At 37.0% G+C, this 17959-nt stretch overlaps 1 protein-coding gene across 1 annotated transcript in view; it reads right to left on the bottom strand.

Moving 5' to 3' along the window:
• LOC124721976 (pancreatic triacylglycerol lipase-like) overlaps positions 1–17959 on the bottom strand; it is a 451439-nt gene that overhangs the window by 77779 nt on the left and 355701 nt on the right. Inside the window, exons 4-5 of the mRNA XM_047247144.1 lie at positions 10757–10911; positions 9430–9549 (exon numbers count right to left, since the gene is read on the bottom strand). Of these exons, the coding sequence (XP_047103100.1) occupies positions 9430–9549; positions 10757–10911 (275 nt within the window). The remainder of the gene's footprint in view (positions 1–9429; positions 9550–10756; positions 10912–17959) is intronic.

Genomic DNA, 17959 nt, shown 5'->3' with positions numbered 1-17959 from the left:
TATTATCCTTACATCTTTCTACGCAATAAACACTTTCCTCCTGAAGTTGCCTCAGAATATGATGCCATTAGTTAATAGTGAATCATTCTTTGAGCACTACAGAATTCCATATATTGTATTGACCTGAGATTAGTGACAGTCCATTTGCAGAGAACTGGTTGTTAATTTCTCGAAAATTTTAATTTTTTTTTCACCTGTTGAAGTTTCTCCATCAGGCTTGATTATTATACTTGCATAAAGAAACCTATTTCTGCTTCTTGATGTAAGATAGCACATCATTTAAGTACAACTTGAAGGACAGATCCAATATTTAACTCTGTGGTATACCTGTAGTAATTATGCCCCATTCTGAAAAAAAAAACCTCTCCCCCTCCTTTTAATGAGATGGAAGATGGGATGGAAAACAGTTAACAGCAAGATCTCTGTTATCGTATCATTCAGATTTCTATAGAATGCTGTAAACTGCATAAATGCTTTTGACAAGAAATTATATTTTGTCAGTATTTTGAAATTTCAATTTTTTAATAATCTGATTCATGAAATGAAAAGTGGCATGTTCTGTGGAAAGATCTTTTTCAATCCAAACCGATACTTCTAAATATTTCATTTAGGAATAGGTGGGTTACTGTTCTTATGTACACAAGCTTTCCCAGTACCTTCAATGAGGTGGTAAGCAGTGGAGCTTGTTGGCAATTATTAATATCTATCTTATAATGATGTATGGAAAGTTCTGGTTGAGAATAACAAATTATTTAGGAATAAAGTAGATGACTCACCTAAAGGCCATCTTTTGAGGATGCAGCACTTCTGCCTTTAGGTGAGAGGTGAGGCGTCTCCTTTATTCCTAAATAATTTGTTAATATCTATCTTACTACTTTTTTGGAAAGTTTTGGGCCAATGGCATATTTCAGCCTGTCTGGAAATATACCCTGTGAAGGATATATTGCATATGTGACATAACACATTGTTAACAAATGAAGAACAAGATAGTAGTAATTTACTCGAGATATTATGAACTCCATAGGAGTTTTTCCTTTTGAGGAAGTAAATTACGCGCTTAATTTATTTGGTAGAGCATGGAGTAAACATGAGTTGGCTGTATCTTTGTGGCATTGTCATTTCTCATTGCATGGACTCTATTGTTTTGTCCCTTAAACTGCCTATGTGTATCTTCTTAGCTACTTCCATGAATTGATTATTAAATATGGTGGCTACCTGGCTGCCTTCATTTATTATTCAGGTGTTTTCTTTACTGCTGGATAATCTTTTCTATCAGTGATTACGTGTTCACCTATAAATATGTTATATATTATTGTATAGCTTTTCTGTATACTTCTGGTGGGAAAAATCAATAGAACTCAGGTTGTACTAACAAGGGAAACAACCTATCGCAGCCCCCTCAGATTTAGCGGTAAGTTGGCCTACTGGATAGCCCATCAAAAACTGAACATGGATCAGATATGAAAACAGGAAGAAGGTGTACTGAACTGAACAGAATAAAAATAAAAACAGTGAATATTACAAATTTAATATGTGCAATATCGAGTGTCATTAATGAGACTTGGTTCATAGTCATGTGGTCACGGTGTTAGACTGTGAAGGGGGGAGATCTGTGTTCAGATCTACCTTGTGCCCAACATTTTCTTTTTTTTTCACAAAATTATGAACTGTTCATCTGGTCGTTGACATGTCTGATAGCTGTATTTAAATTTGTGTATGTCATGATAACATTTACTTGCGATGATAATATATTCTTACCACATGACTCATATTCTGTGATGAATAGTGCGAGCAGGTGAGATGAAGCATAGACCTCTCACAGAAATGAAAACAACAAATAAACAGGTGTGAACTATCCAGAATGAGATTTTCACCCGGCAGCGGAGTGTGCGCTGATATGAAACTTCCTGGCAGATTAAAACTGTGTGCCGAACCGAGACTCGAACTCGGGACCTTTGCCTTTCGCGGGCAAGTGCTCTACCAACTGAGCTACCCAAGCACGATTCACGCCCTGTCCTCACAGCTTGACTTCTGCCAGTACCTCGCCTCCTACCTTCCAAACTTTCTAGAGCACTTGCCTGCGAAACGCAAAGGTCCCGAGTTCGAGTCTCGGTCCGGCACACAGTTTTAATCTGCCAGGAAGTTTCATATCAGTGCACACTCCACTGCAGAGTGCAAATAGCATTCTGGAAACATCCCCCAGGCTGTGGCTAAGCCATGTCTCCACAATATCCTTTCTTTCATGAGTGCTAGTTCTGCAGGGTTCGCAGGAGAGCTTCTGTAAAGTTTGGAAGGTAGGAGGCGAGGTACTGGCAGAAGTAAAGCTGTGAGGATGGGGCGTGAGTCGTGCTTGGGTAGCTCAGTTGGTAGAGCACTTGCCCGCGAAAGGCAAAGGTCCCAAGTTCGAGTCTCGGTCCGGCACACAGTTTTAATCTGCCAGGAAGTTTCAGGTGTGAACTACGTTACAGTGGTGGAAAAAACCTCTAAAACGGAATGCAAGAGCCATAACATGTAGTACCTGTGTAAAAGAAATAGGAGTTACATATGTCTGGAAGTCCCTTCACTACATGCCGCTGTTGGAAACAGACATTCACCATGACAAATACACAAATTTGAATACAGCGAACAGACACGTCAAAGACCAGATGGACAGTTCGTAATTCTGTGAAAAAAAATGTTGGGCACAAGGGAGATTTGAACCTGGATCTAACCCAACGCAGCCTAGCACCATGACCACATGACCATGGTCTGAGTCTTGTTAATGTTGCACAATATTGCACATATTAAATTTGTAATGTTCACTGTTTCTATTTTTCATCTTTTTTTCCACAGTTCAGTACACCTTCTTCCTGCCTTCATGTTTGATCTGTGTTCAATTTTAGATGTGCTATCCAATGGACCAACTTACCACTAAATCTGAGGGGGTTGTGATGGGAGTTTTGCTTGTAATTAACCTATTCAGTCTGCCTTTTTTATCTGAACCTTCCATAAATTTAATATTGGACACAGTGTGCAACCTCTTACTGACTGTGTGGGAACAAGGCATAGCAGATGATGGCTCACCATTGGCATTCCACAAATGAGAGTGTCATCTACTCTCCCATAAACTAATCATCAGAAATCATAAGTGACTTTAATCAAATTATAGCTGCAATCTAAAACTGCATAGAAGGTAAAGTTTAAAACATATCCAGGATTGCAGTGCCTCCTGGGTCAGTCCATATCTTGTTATTTCTTTCTGAAGAAAAAAGTTTTCTGAATTATGTGTGGAGTTCCCCTGAGAACATATTGTCTTAATCTTTTTAAGAAACTTGGGATACTTACCCCTACTTAACATTATATTTATCCGATTAAAAGTTTCTTGGCTGACAATCCAGTGCACTATGAAACCAACAAAATTAACCATGTTCACAAAACAAATAGAAAAGCTGACAGCCAATGTGATTTGAAAAACCTAACATGGTTACAGAAAGGTGTACAGAATTCCAGGATTAAAATATTTAATTCATTGTCAAATAACATCCAAGGTCTACATAGTAATAGCGCTTTATTTAAAAATACAATAAAAATGTATTTACTTGTTAAAACTTTTTAATCAGTAGATGGATTTTTAACAGATATATATAAAATTCTTATGCACATGTTTTTATTGTTTGTTTGCTATGTATTGTTGTGCGACACATGCAAATCCTTGAATGAAGTCTTTTTCACTTTTTTCTGTTTCTATTTGAGTTTTATGTTTTCATTTTCCATGCCACTGTTTTTGAAGAAACTGACAATATATTTACAAAGTTTCATTTAAAATACAATTTCTTTCATATCACTTGCTTTCAGTTTACTTTCTGGAAATAATCATCAATTCCTTTCTTCCAGAATGAGAATTTCACTCTGCAGCAGAGTGTGCACTGATATGAAACTTCCTGGCAGATTAAAACTGTGTGCCGGCCCAAGACTCGAACTCGAGACCTTTGCCTTTTGCTAGCAAGTACTCTACCATCTGAGCTACCCAAGCACAACTCACACTCTGTCCTCACAGCTTTACTGCTGCCAGTACCTCATCTCCTACTTTCCAAACTTCACAGAATCTCTCCCGAGTTCGAGTCTCGGTCCAGCACACAGTTTTAATCTGCCAGGAAGTTTCAATTTCTTTCTTTCCCAATTTTCATTGTTAATTTCCTAATTATTTTCATTTTCAAAATATTGTAATTGTCAAATGAGTTTTGTACTGCAGACTTTAATAAAATATAAACTCATTTCAGCACCCCATTATGTGTGATAATTGTTTCCTTGATCACAATGTATTTGCTCTCTTCCTCTAGTGAACAAACTTTGTTCACAGGATTTACATCACTTAGCTGCTCAAATTCCGTTACACAGATATCAGTATTTAAAATTTCACAGATGTTTTCATCGGGTAGCTGTTTACAACCAGAAATTTGGATTCTAAATGAAAATATTTGTTCTAATTAGGACAAAATACTTTATAATGCATTTTTCAGATTTTCAAAAAACAGTGAAATATGCATTGATATACTGCACCCAGATAATCAGAAGCTTGTTGTTCTGAAAATTCTAACAGCTTTTGACCATAACAGTTTTTTTGTTTTGGGGCTTCAAAACATGAGAAACTGACTAATTTCCCAAACATTTTAATAAATAAATTTGAGTATACCTGCAAAACTATCCAAGCTATAGAGTTGCCTCCAGCATAATTTTAAAGTCCTTGAATTGTTCTTTAGTTTGGTATGCAACATAGCACTACTGTGAGATTAATTTAACATTGCAAAAACCCAGAGATTTGAGGTTTTCAAGTCCTTAAAAACAACCCTTTCATTTTTTCTCAGAGAAATATGTGTGTTTCTTACCTATCTCTGTTTGCCTTTGATAAAATCTGAGGATGGAGAAAGAATGGACTGCAAAGGAAGTTAATTTATAAATACAGTTCTGAAGATCAGTCCTACCATCAGCCAAGCAATACTGCCTCTTTTTTTTTGCATTCTGTAATCAGGATAATATTTAACTGAAACATTTTAATCATATCTTCATCTAAGACACACACACACACACACACACACACACACACACACACACACACACACACACACACACACACACACACAAATATGCAAAAATATGATGCACAGGAAAGCAATCGTCTGAGTGGGATGCAGATTGGTAGATGTGATGTAGAGATGAACAGATAAACAAATGATTACATTTTCGGAAAAACTGGATGATTTATTTAAGAGGAAGAGCTCCATAAATTGAGCAAGTAAATAATGTGTTGGTCCACCTCTGGCTCTTATGCAGGCAGTTATTCAACGTAGCATTGATTGAAAAAGTTGTTAGATGTCCTACTGAGGAATACTATGCCAGATTTTGTCCAATTGGTGTGTTAAACTGTCAAAATTCTGAGACGGTTGGTGGGCAATGCCCATAATGCTCCAAATGTTCCCAACTGGGGAGAGATCTGCCAACCTTGCTGGCCATAGTAAGGTTTGGCAAGTATGAAGACACATAGAAACTCTTGCCTTGTGCGGGTGGACATTATCTTGCTGAAATGTAAGCCCAGGATGGTTTGCCATTCATGGCAACAAGACAGGGGGTAGATTACCACTAATATACTGTTTTGCTATAAGGGTGTCATGAATGGCAACCAAAAGGGTCCTGCTAAGAAAAGAAACTGCTCTTGGTTGTTGGGTTGTATGGCAGGCAATAGGTTGATATTCCACCAATGTCTGGGGCATCCCCAGACATGTCTTTGCTGGTAATCAGGGCCCAATTCAAAGCAGGACTCTTCACTAAAGACAATTCTACTCCAGTCAATGAGATTCCAACCAATGACATGTCTGGAGATGTCCTGGACAGTTGTGGGATACCAACCCGAATGTCACCTGCCATACAAGCCCGACAACCAGGAGTCACGGGCTGGGGTACCATTTCATTTCATAGCAGGGCCCCTTCGATTGTCATCCATGGCACCCTCAAATCCTGGGTTTACATTTCAGCAAGATAATACTCACCCGTACATAGCGAGAGTTTCTACTCTTTGTCTCTGTGCTTGCTATACCCCACATTTGCCAGCACAGTCGCTGGGTCTCTCACCAAATTGAGAACTTTTGGAGTATTATGGTCAGGGCACTCCAATCAGCTTGGGATTTTGATGATCTAACATACCAATTGCGTAGAATTTGGCACACTACCTCTCAGGAGGACATCCTACAACTCCATTATTCAATGCCAAGCTCAATAACTGCTTGCATAAGGACAAAACATTACTGATATGCTCAATTTGTGAAGCTCTTTCTCTTGAATAAACTATCCAATTTTTCTCAAATATTAAACATTCTTTTGTCTGTACATTTACAGCACATCTACTGATTTCTATCCCATCCGGATAATGCCTTTACTGTGCAACATTTTCTTTTTTAACTTAGAGTGTATATACAAAATTTCAACACCTGCCATCACAAACAAGACTGACTATGAAAGTGATGCAGAATGGCTCCGTTTTACAACAACATTTGGCAAAAGTGCCTGTAGGGGACTTGAGCACTGTCAAAAGACATGTTGCTAAATCAAGTTTATGAAGTCCATTTCAAAATAAAATCCTGACACAAAGGTTGTTGAATGACTTTGCACAAGAAACCATTCCTGGCATCCACTTTGGATTATGTACAGCAGAGGAATACTCACAAAATGAAATAAGGTTACTGTTGCAGTTCATTAATTTAAAAATCATACAAGGCACTCAAAACTATCCTGTCTCATTCCAGTGTTTGAATTCCAAGCTATTAGTAAACCATACTTCTTGAATGGTAAACTAAATATGCAAGCGATTTATAAGCATCATACTTCTTCATAAGATATGTGGATCATTGAAGCTGGATTAACCGATAGAGCAAGTTCTCAAACCAAAGTTTGTGGCACACTACACACATTCCTGAAAAGAACCATCAATCAAAGAAATTCGAGGTTGGTGTTCTTTGTTAAAAGGGACATGCTACTTAATTTTTTATTCTTATTGTACTGAAAGTAAGGTTATGCCCGTGATCCCTACTGGAAAAATCCATACACAAGGGGGATGGTGGAGGGGGGGGGTGAGGGGGGCCCAACTGCTCTGTGGAGCTTCTTTATTTTATTTATTTTTGTTCTCTGTGTCTGAAAAAGATTGCTTAGACTCTTCTAACAAAAATTTACATGATATCATTACAGTCATTCTTACGCAGTTGTTTCTACTTTTGTTAACATTTTATTACTTAAATGTATTTTGAGGTTAATACTATAGAACTAATAAACATGAAATTCAATTTTTAGTAATACCTCAACTTGGTTTTTTAACTGTTTGTAATTAAAATCTCTAAATTCTTCTACATTATTCCTCTACTATGCAGTGCAAACTATTGTTTGTAAACACATGTTAATATCTGATACTATGAGCTCCAAATCTTTGGTTTATTTGACATGAACTGTCCCTCCTATACTTTAATAAATTTACAATAATTGTTGGCCTCTTTAGTAACCAGTGCAGCAGTCAGTTCCAACACTGGGTTAGGGCTGATCTGTCTCTCACAAACCATGATAATGTCACATTTATGGAGACCCCAAATCAACAAATAGGATAGAAGCAGGAACATAACCCTTTGCGTAAAGTCCCAATAAATCAGTTCATAGGAGTTCACATGAATTGCAGATACAATAAGTTGTATACTTGATATCTACAACCATTTACTGTCTCATATATATGGCACTAAAATTGTTTAAGCTTTACAGCCCACTGATATCAACCTTAGTATGACTATAGAGGAAGCATTATCAGACATTGAGAATAATAACATGTATCTCACATTTATGACTTTCTGATAACACTATGCATGGTGCACAGATACACATCACAATTCAGAAAATTGTACTAGAGATATATGCTCTCACATATACATATACACATGAAGCCACCCAAATGCACAGTGCTGCAGCTGTGGAGCTTTCCATTAGTGCGTGTGTGTGTGTGTGTGTGTGTGTGTGTGTGTGTGTGTGTGTGTGTGTGTGTGTGTGTGTAAAACATATGATTAAAATCTTCTCAGATGTTCTGCCAGGTTGTATGATTGGTTCTGCATAAATTTTCAGCAGCAACAATTGGTGTCACGTCCAGGTGAATGTTGAGGATTAATGGGCTAGTCCTCTGTGGTGACCTATTATGGTTTTATTGACACACGTACTCATGGGTGGCAGAAGCAATGATGGAAGAATGGGGTTGAGCACTGGAAAGTCAGTTGTTGCTATGTCATCACTGGATTCACATTGTGCTTTATTGTACCCTCAGTATGCCAGTACAGGGTCCACCCTCTTGGTAAGTTGGAATTTGTTGTCATTGTTTATCAGGCTCTGGTCAATTCAAATTCTACCACTTGTTTAGGCAAACTACTACTTTGTGAAAATCCAAGAAGAATATAAAATTCAGTTGAAAGCGAAGTTTTCCAGGTAGTGTATTAATTTGTTGGATTCTGTAGCCATGATAGTTAGCCTTCCTTGTGTAATAGTCAAATTACTGCTTTTGAAATTTTTATTATGCAGCAGCCAACCAGTGAGAGTTACGTGGTCACCTGATGATACTGCTGATTATGTACTGACACAGTGTCTGAAGATGTTTCTCTTTAAGTGTTCAAACTTCTTAGCAAGCAGTTCCCCACCTCTGCTAGTGATCATAGATATGCTCAGGCATTGATTATTTTTCTTGTGTGTACTACCACTACTTCTGTATCACTTTTTCTCCTAGCTGATTCTCTTTAGTGAGAACAGCATACAGGGTTGTATGCACCTTTAAGGTATTTTACTCTACTTCTCTTACTGAACATATACCACATTTTATTAAAGACCAACTCTCAATAGAGACTAGGTGTCCTACTCATTATGCTTCCTGCAATTACATACCCACATCATTCAGGTATTCTGGCCAGAGGTACTGTGTTACAGTATTAGTTGCAGTGTTTATTGAATACAACTTCCATGCTGAAAGAAGACTACCTTATAATCTGTTATTTCGGCACTTGTATCCAGTTGTTGGGTTTGGTATAAATGCATGGAGGCTTTTGTGGTAATATTTCCCTGTTAAGATTTTCATCACAAATATTTCATTAAAAAAAAAAAAAAAAAAAAAAAAAAAAAAAACAGTTCACAGATTGCTGCACATCTTATGGCAGTTAATCATTCCCAAATTGAGCAAAAACTTAACTAATAAATATGTAAAATATCATAACTAGACAAAATTAAGTAAAAAATTGTCATCACCTTCATTAAATAACAATAACACACATTATAATATTCATCCTGTCAGAGGTTGGTAGATATAAAGTTGTATTATTTCAACAATAATTTATGAAAGTAAGTACAAAGTATTAAATGATAAATATATTGTTCTTTAAAACTTACTTTAACCCAGTTACTAAGTGGGGTATCAATAAATCCATGAATTATCATTTTTGTAGGTTTCTTTGGATCAAAATTTGACTTGCGTATTGTGTAGTCATTTTGAACCCTCAAAACTTGTCCCTGAAAATGTGAAAACAGAATTCTAAACAATATAATCACTGTATGGGAAAATGACTGATTAGAACAACTAAAAATGCATTATAGCTTCATTCAGGTTAGCTCTTTGTGTGTGAATCTGGTTTGAAATAATGATATCAAACCCAAAGAAAAATGAAATAATGATATCAAACAAAAAGAGAAACATTTAGTTCTGGGATATACATGTAAGAATTGAAGTAAAACTCTGTAAATTATATTATGTGTGAAGCATTAGAAAGGCCTGTAGTTCTGACAGTTGCATGATCAGTACCATATATTCCCATCTGATTTAGGGAGATAGAGCAAAATTTTTCTTCTAAGAACATGAACCATTCATGGTTAAAAGGTTAAAATGTGATCTTGTGATGAAAGTTTTGTTCATAGTTACATAAAGAAGCCAAATACATATTTATGAGTTGCTTGTTTTTGGGCACAGGGATCCTTCCCATCAAAAAAAGTCCTGGTTAACATGATACAACAGAAATTATCTCTTGTTGTCTTGAGATTTTAAACATTAATAACTCAGACACTTCTTAGCATGAAATAACTTCCAGCCATTGAAAAATGTGTGTTGTGATGATAAGTGTAATCTTCTACTAACTTCCCCATTTTTTGGGGGTCTCTGTTTCCCATGAACACTTCGTTAGAAAGAAATGAGAGAAACTTATATTCTTACAATATGAGACACTTGATGACGCTATATTACCTTAGCCTCCAGTGGAGAGAAAATTTTTCCCCATAAATGAAGTAATCTGTGTTTTGTATGTTTCCATATTTTAGCTATTTGTGTTTTCTAATAGACAGAAATAGAGCAACTGTCCACTGTTCACTTCAATTAGTGTGCAATAGCACTTTAAGTACATTTAGGCTGCCTGCTATACTATGTCAGGTTACACTACTCAAATACACAGACTCAGTTTAGATCTGACCCTCCTCCCTACTTTAAGTATGGGCTTATCATAATATTCCACATTTGAGCTGCTGCTGTTGCATTTATGTGTAACAAACAGTTACTTACTTCTTTCAGAAAGAAACGATTTGTCTGTCAACTCACAAATATTGAAGTTTGTATACATTACATAATTTCACATAAAAATTGCATCACATAGCAAGTATACACACACCTCATTTCACCACATACACAAATAAATGTTTTTCTAGATATTATGAGCAACAGTACTTTTCTTACCTCTGTAGGATTCTTGCGAGTGTATAAAATGAAGCGAGTGCCAATGACAGAGCGAGGAAGTGGAAATACATTGAAAGGTCGATATATGAGATGGTACCATTCACGTGTTACATTTAGACATCCAAGTTCATCATAACAGCGGGTTTCATTTTCAACTGGGGAAAAAAAGAGACATCAAAGGCACATAATAAAAGAGTATTGACTCAAATATAAAACTGCTGACAGAATTAACTGGCAGACTTGCTTACAAACTACTAAACATCAGCTTTGTTCTGTACACATTTGAGTGATTGTAACACAAAAATATTATATTAAAACAATTACTGAAGTAGGAACTTGACACAGACTAATTAGTGTTCACTGATTCAAGCACTACATTTAGTATTCAGTAACAGTCCATTAGGTCCTTGCTGAAAAATCAAACATATTTCTAATGCCATATTGTAGCAGTTCAGCATCAAAAATCTATTTTGAACTTCATGTACTTACAATGGCAACAATGGTACTTTAATGAAAAATAAGAAGAAATGACAGCCAGTGCAATTCTAGGAACCTGCTTCATAGGTGGATACAATTGTTGTGTTCAACATACATTCTTTTTGAGTGCAACTGTATAACATAAAACAGCAAGTGTCTTTGTAACATATCATTAAATATGTACAGTTATAGAAGCATTTTTCATTTGTCCTTGAATTTCCTGCTTTTGAATTTATACAGAGTGTTCCAAACTAATGTATACACTGTTTGAAACTGAATCACTCTTTAATTAAAGTGGACAGAAATAACTTTTTTGGGTGAGAATTCAGAAGACGGTGAAAACATAGCAATGTTTCCATTTGATGAAGGTTTGGAAATAAACATGGCATTATCATTTCAAGAATGGAAGTGGGTACTAAAGTGTTATTGGAAAACAGACACCGTGAGATTTGACAACAATGGACAGTCAATCTCACCACCTTCACAGTTACCAATTACAAGAACCTGAGACAAGTCTGAAATTGATGGAATGGTATATGATGTGAAGAAGGGACACTGTAAAATAAAGAAATGTTCAACAGACAATAAAAGTGTTGATGTAGTGACTCAGGCATGCATGCAATCTCTGAAAAAGTCTGTCAGGCAATGTTCTCATCAGACTGAGATAAGCAAAATCAGTGTTAACAGAATTTTGTGGACTCCTAGATGAAATGCTCAAATTCCAACACTTCTCCATGCTCTGAATGAGGATAAACTCAAGAGGCAAATTGAATTTTGTGAGTTGTGCATCAACATGTGTGAAGAAGGTGAGTGCTCTGAATGAGGATGATCTCAAGGGGAAAACAGAATGTTGTGAGTCATGACTCAAATGGTTTGAAGAGGATCAATGTTTCCAAGATCTAAAGTCATTAATTGAATGAAGCAACCGTTAAACTCAGTGGAACTATTAGCCACCATAAATGTGTATACTGTATTTAGAAAAATCCACCTGTTACTGAAAAAAGGCATGATTATCTACCAGGAGTAGCAGTCTAGTGTTGTCTGTCATCTTAGCCCATTAGCCCGCAATTAATTTTTTTGTGATTTTTTTAAAAAAATTTGCGTTATTATGTCTGTAAAAGGCATAAATTACACAACAGTTGTTTTGACGTCATTACCGCCATTTGCGAGATATTTGATGTTGCCATATGGCAACGTTAGCCGCTTTCATGACCTAAATTTATATGGATTACAACTTCAACTAAAATAAGTGGGTTATTGAAATTTCTTATTACATATACAAGTTTTGTACAAATTTATTATTCAGTCTTCATCATACAATTGATACCTTATAACACCTTACAATTAATAATCAAAAATCAAACCTTGAACTCAGCATTATTTTACATGAAGTGGAATAAAACAGTCAATACACAGTCCCAAATTACACTTTGAACACATTGTTGTCACAATAGATTTACAGTCCTTGTGTGCACACCCTTTCTTCTTCTTTTCTTCTGTGTGCTGGATGAGGTGGTCAATCTTATCAAACGTAATTGAATCTGATATGCGGCTATCGGAACATGCCCTTGATGCAGATGGTCTCCCGGCTCCTTTTGGTAAAGCTTGGTGTCTTTGCAAGTACACTGTTGCTACTTCTCTCTTGAAATCAAGCTGAGAAATAGTTTGCTTTCTTGCTTTATTATACAAAATCCTTCTGTTTTGTATGGCGACATCTGACATCGATGTAAAGGGACACTAGTACCATTTCTTGCTTCTTATTGCAATGCGATAGCATGCTAGATTCTGATCCATATGATCAGTACCTCCCATATATGTATTATATTTGGCTACCAGTTTTGGTCTGGGAATCATTATATTTCGCTTTTCTGGTTGCGAGAATCTCTTGACTTGGCAAACTTCTCGTGCACCACATGAAGAAGAGATCATTGTGACGACTGAGTTGTCCAGCCACCGCACATACACAATCTTCATCTGTGTCTACATTCAGATCTGGGGGCTCAACAAACACATCACCTTCAATATCGTCATTATAAAGAATCTCCAGGGCCTCAGCAAGCGAGAAACCTCTTCTAAAACAAAATAGAGAAAATTCGTCCTTTTACTGAGTACAAGCGCCTAGCATTGCAATATGGCAACACCGACGCTCAAACGGCCTAAATGAACGCAATTTATTTCACAGTAAGCAGTATATATATATATATATATATATATATATATATATATATATATATATATATATATATATATATATATATATATATATATATATGAGTATTTAAAGCACAACCATACTAAAAAACCAAATTATATATCGTAAGTTCCTGTGTAAAACATACTTACTCGAACTTATACTCCATTTTTCTTCATCTTTCAGCAAACAACGAGTTCCAGCACTGCTTACGCCACAGAATTTAAATGTATTGTTAAAACTATTGCATTGTAGTGATCTTTACAGTCTTGCAGAACGGAATCCAGTGCTGCCAACACTCTCGCTTTGTTGATGTCGTGGAATCAACGACAAACGTTGCCATATGGCAACGCACGGGGTAATGGGTTAAGGGTTCATTGTGCCATACATCTTTGGGCTGACTGGCACAGGTGACTTACCTACAAATGTTGCAGACAATAACTCCATGTCTTAATAACATCTTTGACAATGAAGGTTATTATTTTCATCAGAATGGAGCACCACCTCACTTTCACATGTGAGGTAATTTCTCAGTAACACGTTTCCTTTGAGAATAGATTAAGAGGAAGTGCTGTGGAGTCACTAGCTTGCCAACTGATTTAACCTCTTTAGACTTCTATCTGTATGGTACTCGAGAACACAGTGTATACAGAAAAGCAACAAACACTGGATGATCTAAAAGAGCAAACTGGGCAATCCAGCAATGTTATGTTGACAATTCATTGTGGTGGAAGGTGGTCATTTTGAGCATACTCCACCATAAGTTATTTCTAAATGTATATGACGCTAAAAACTTTTGAATTCTATGTGCTTTAATTAGAGAGACAGACAGTTTCAAAGAGTGTATATACATTATTTTGGGATACCTTGTAGATAAATTCCTCTGTATAACTATTTTTCCTTCATAAAACAAGAATGGAAACCCATAAAATAATTAAGAACAAAACAGAAATGACAAGCTGCCGATTCAAAATACATATAACACACTGAGGTGACAAAGTAATAGGATACCTCCTAATAACGTTTTGGACCTCCTTTTACCCAGCATAGTGCAGCAACTCTATTTGGCATGGAGTCAACAGGCTTTTGAAATCCCCTACAGCCATGCTGCATGTATACCCATCCATAATAGTGAAAGTGTTGCTGGTGCAGGATTTTGTGCACAAACCGACCTCTCAGTTATATCTCAATGATGTTCAATGGCATTTATATCAGGTGACCTAGGTGGCCAAATCATTTTCTCTAATTGTCCAGAATGCTCTTCAAACCAGTTGCAAACAACTGTGGCCCAGTGACATGGCACACTGTCATCCATAAAAAATTCCATCATTGTCTGAGAACAAAGAGTCCGTGAATGGCTACAAATGGTCTTCAGGTAGCCAAACAAAACAATTTCCAGTCAATGATCAGTCCAGTTGGACCAGAGAACCCAGTCCGTTCCATTTAAACACAGTTCTCACCATTATGGAGCCACCATCAGCTTGCACAGTGCCTTCTTGACAACTTGGATCCATGGCTTTGTGGGATCTGCGCCACACCTGAAACCTACCATCAACTCCTACAAAGTAAAATCTGGATTCATCTGACCAGGCCACGGTTTTCCAGTCGTCTAGGGTCCAACTGATATAGTCACGAGCCCAGGAGAGTTGCTGTCACGCTGTTAGCAAAGACATTAGCATTGGTCGTCTGCTCCATAGCCCATTAATGCCAAATTTCACCATACTGTCCTAATGGAAATGTTCGTGGTATGTCCCACATCGATTTCTGTGGTTACTTCACACAGTGTTACTTATCTGTTAGCACTGACAAATCTGCACAAATGCTGCAGCTCTCAGTCATTAAGTGAAGGCTGCCAGGCACTGCATTGTCTGTGGTGAGTGGTAATGCCTGAAATTTGGTATTTTCAGCACACTCTTGATACTGTGGATCTCAGACTACTGAATTCCCTAATGATTTCTAAAATGGAGTGTTCCGTGCATTTAGCTCCAACTACCATTCTTCATTCAAAGTCTGTTAAACTCCCATTGTGTAGCCATAATCATGTCAGAAACCTTGTCATATGAATCACTTGAGTACAAATGACAGCTCCACCAATCTACTGGCTTTTTATGTCTTGAATAAATGATACTACTGCCATCTGTATATGTGGGTATCACTATCTCATGATTTTTGTGACCTAGAGTACACTGTCCAGTCACATTAATGTGACCACCACCTACGTTCAGTGTCAACATGCAGTAAACACTCCCAGGTAGGAGGTGGCAACATTAGCAGTGGAGGGTACATAAAGCATGTCGTGGGGATAAGGAAACCAGTGCAGCCATTGTCATAATGCAGAAACCATGCAATTTCGCTGACATGCAAAAGGGCGTGATCATTGGGTTTTGGGACAAGGATGGAGCCATTTCCGAAATGGCTAAGTTTGTAAACTTTTGATGGGCCGACATTGTTAAAGTATACCATGGGTGGCAAAAAGGCGCTATCCAAAGCCCATGCTGACAGCTGTTCATCAGTGACGAAGGCTGGAATTTGCATGCCAGTACCCCAACTGGATAACCACCAAGTGATGACAGGGGTCTTTTCAGATGAATCACTGTTTATGCTCTACTGGACAGATGGTCATTGGTTTGCAAAGCGTGAAATGTCTGACAGCAAACACGCTGCAATAAGAAGGAAGCATTCTTGTCAGGAGAATGTTTTCATGACATTCTCTGACTGATCTCTTCATTATGGATGGCACATGCTTCAATTCTTTACTGCAAACTTCAGGATCTACCAGTCATTAGCAAAGAATCATATTATCCTTGACCTCTATACCCATCCAGGTGTATTTTCAATTAGCCCACGTAATCCTAAAAATTATTCCTTTATTTCAAATTCATTTCTGGTTTACTTAGATCTAACTGCAAGTCTATTACAAAAATACGTTGGTCATTTTACTATACATCCCGCTTTGTATCTACAAGAAGTGTAAAGAATGGCTGCTTTTCATTTTCACAGCTGGTATCTTGTCCTCTATGAATTTGGAAACTGTCAATCTCCCTCCCCTTCCCCTACCCTCCCAATTTCGTTTTTGCAAATGTACTGACTTCCACTTTCAACTTTTGAATCATCAGACTTTTCTCCAATTGAACTTTCGTCAGTAATTTTGGCACATACTTGTTCTGGGCGTAAGCTGACCGCTGAAAGATTGTATATATGTTCATTGTCTTTGTAACTCCTTTGTCTTGGCAGGGTTTTAATTTTCTATTTTAAGCACAGCTTAAATATGACTTCTTTCTAGACACTGCGGATTTAACATAATACAAACGTTTAAGAACGGAAAACATAATAAAAACAAGCAACACGTTTACATTAATGCAAGCACAGCTTGGAAGAAGAGGAAATAAAATGCACTACCCAGATAACTGATGTACACAATTGTAACGTCCAAGTCGCTTTCTATTAGCAGTTTACTTGCTCTGTAAAATTACGTCCATCACAAATTTACAAAAAGACTTTTCGGATTGTTAGCAGAAGAGCATATTGTTGTCAACACAACTTTAAGGAAATACAGCACTGAATAACATAGCGCACTCATCGGGCTAACTAGTGTGTCGGGCTCAGCTTGTGTAGGAAAATAGTACTGGTGGAATCTGTGCGAAGGGCTCACCGCTAGCCGCCACATGTTATAGCTTTCTGGCTAACATTAAACAAGAAAAGCTACGAAATACTTGCTGGCATCCTTCTGTTACTTCTCCTTTATGAGCTTCCGTGAACGTAAGAACACATTTTTAATAAATCAATAAAAGCCAGTTTGGAGGCCTATTAGTACGGGGGCTTTCCCGTACTGCGGGTTCTCCGACGCTATTATTTATGCCACTTCTTGTACTTCATTGACGAGGAGAAACATTTTAATCGAGAAGGCATACAGTTATGTTTATAATACATTAAATAAAATGACCGTAGCTATTCCTTTTCCTCTGAAGAATATACTGTATTTTATTGTTCATAGGAGAAATAAAAAGCTCTGTTTCCATAAAGAACCTCAGTGTCCACTGCATTACTGTAGCATTTTGCTCAGCTACCTGAAATTGGTGCTACATTGTTCTGTACACTACGTCCACACTAACATCAATACTGTCCGTACAAACCAAGTTGACACGGTGCGATGGCTGATGGTAGTGACCGTAGAGCCATTTCCTGTTTTATACGGTTGCTCCCATCAGCCACCACGCTGTGTCAGCACGGTATGATTGCTATACTTTGCCAGTCACTATAATTTAGATTCCATTGCTGTTTCATTATACAAAATGTATAACTTAAGCTCAGTATGATTATTTACACATGACTGTGACAACAATGAAACATGAAGAAGTTGCTTGTTTGAATGGAAGATGAATATAAATGCGGAAACCTAGTTTGTTTTTGATATATAAAATAAATTTTCACTGCTATTTTATTTTCAAAAATTACCCAAAGCTAATGAATAGTGCTTTAAAAATGAATACAATATTATTAATTACAAAAACTGCATGTGTAAAAAGTTAAAACTA

This window comes from Schistocerca piceifrons, chromosome X (genome assembly GCF_021461385.2).
Source record: "Schistocerca piceifrons isolate TAMUIC-IGC-003096 chromosome X, iqSchPice1.1, whole genome shotgun sequence".
NCBI lineage: Eukaryota > Metazoa > Arthropoda > Insecta > Orthoptera > Acrididae > Schistocerca > Schistocerca piceifrons.
The sequence above is the reverse complement of the archived record's forward strand: the minus strand, read 5'-3'. Positions and strand labels throughout refer to the sequence as shown.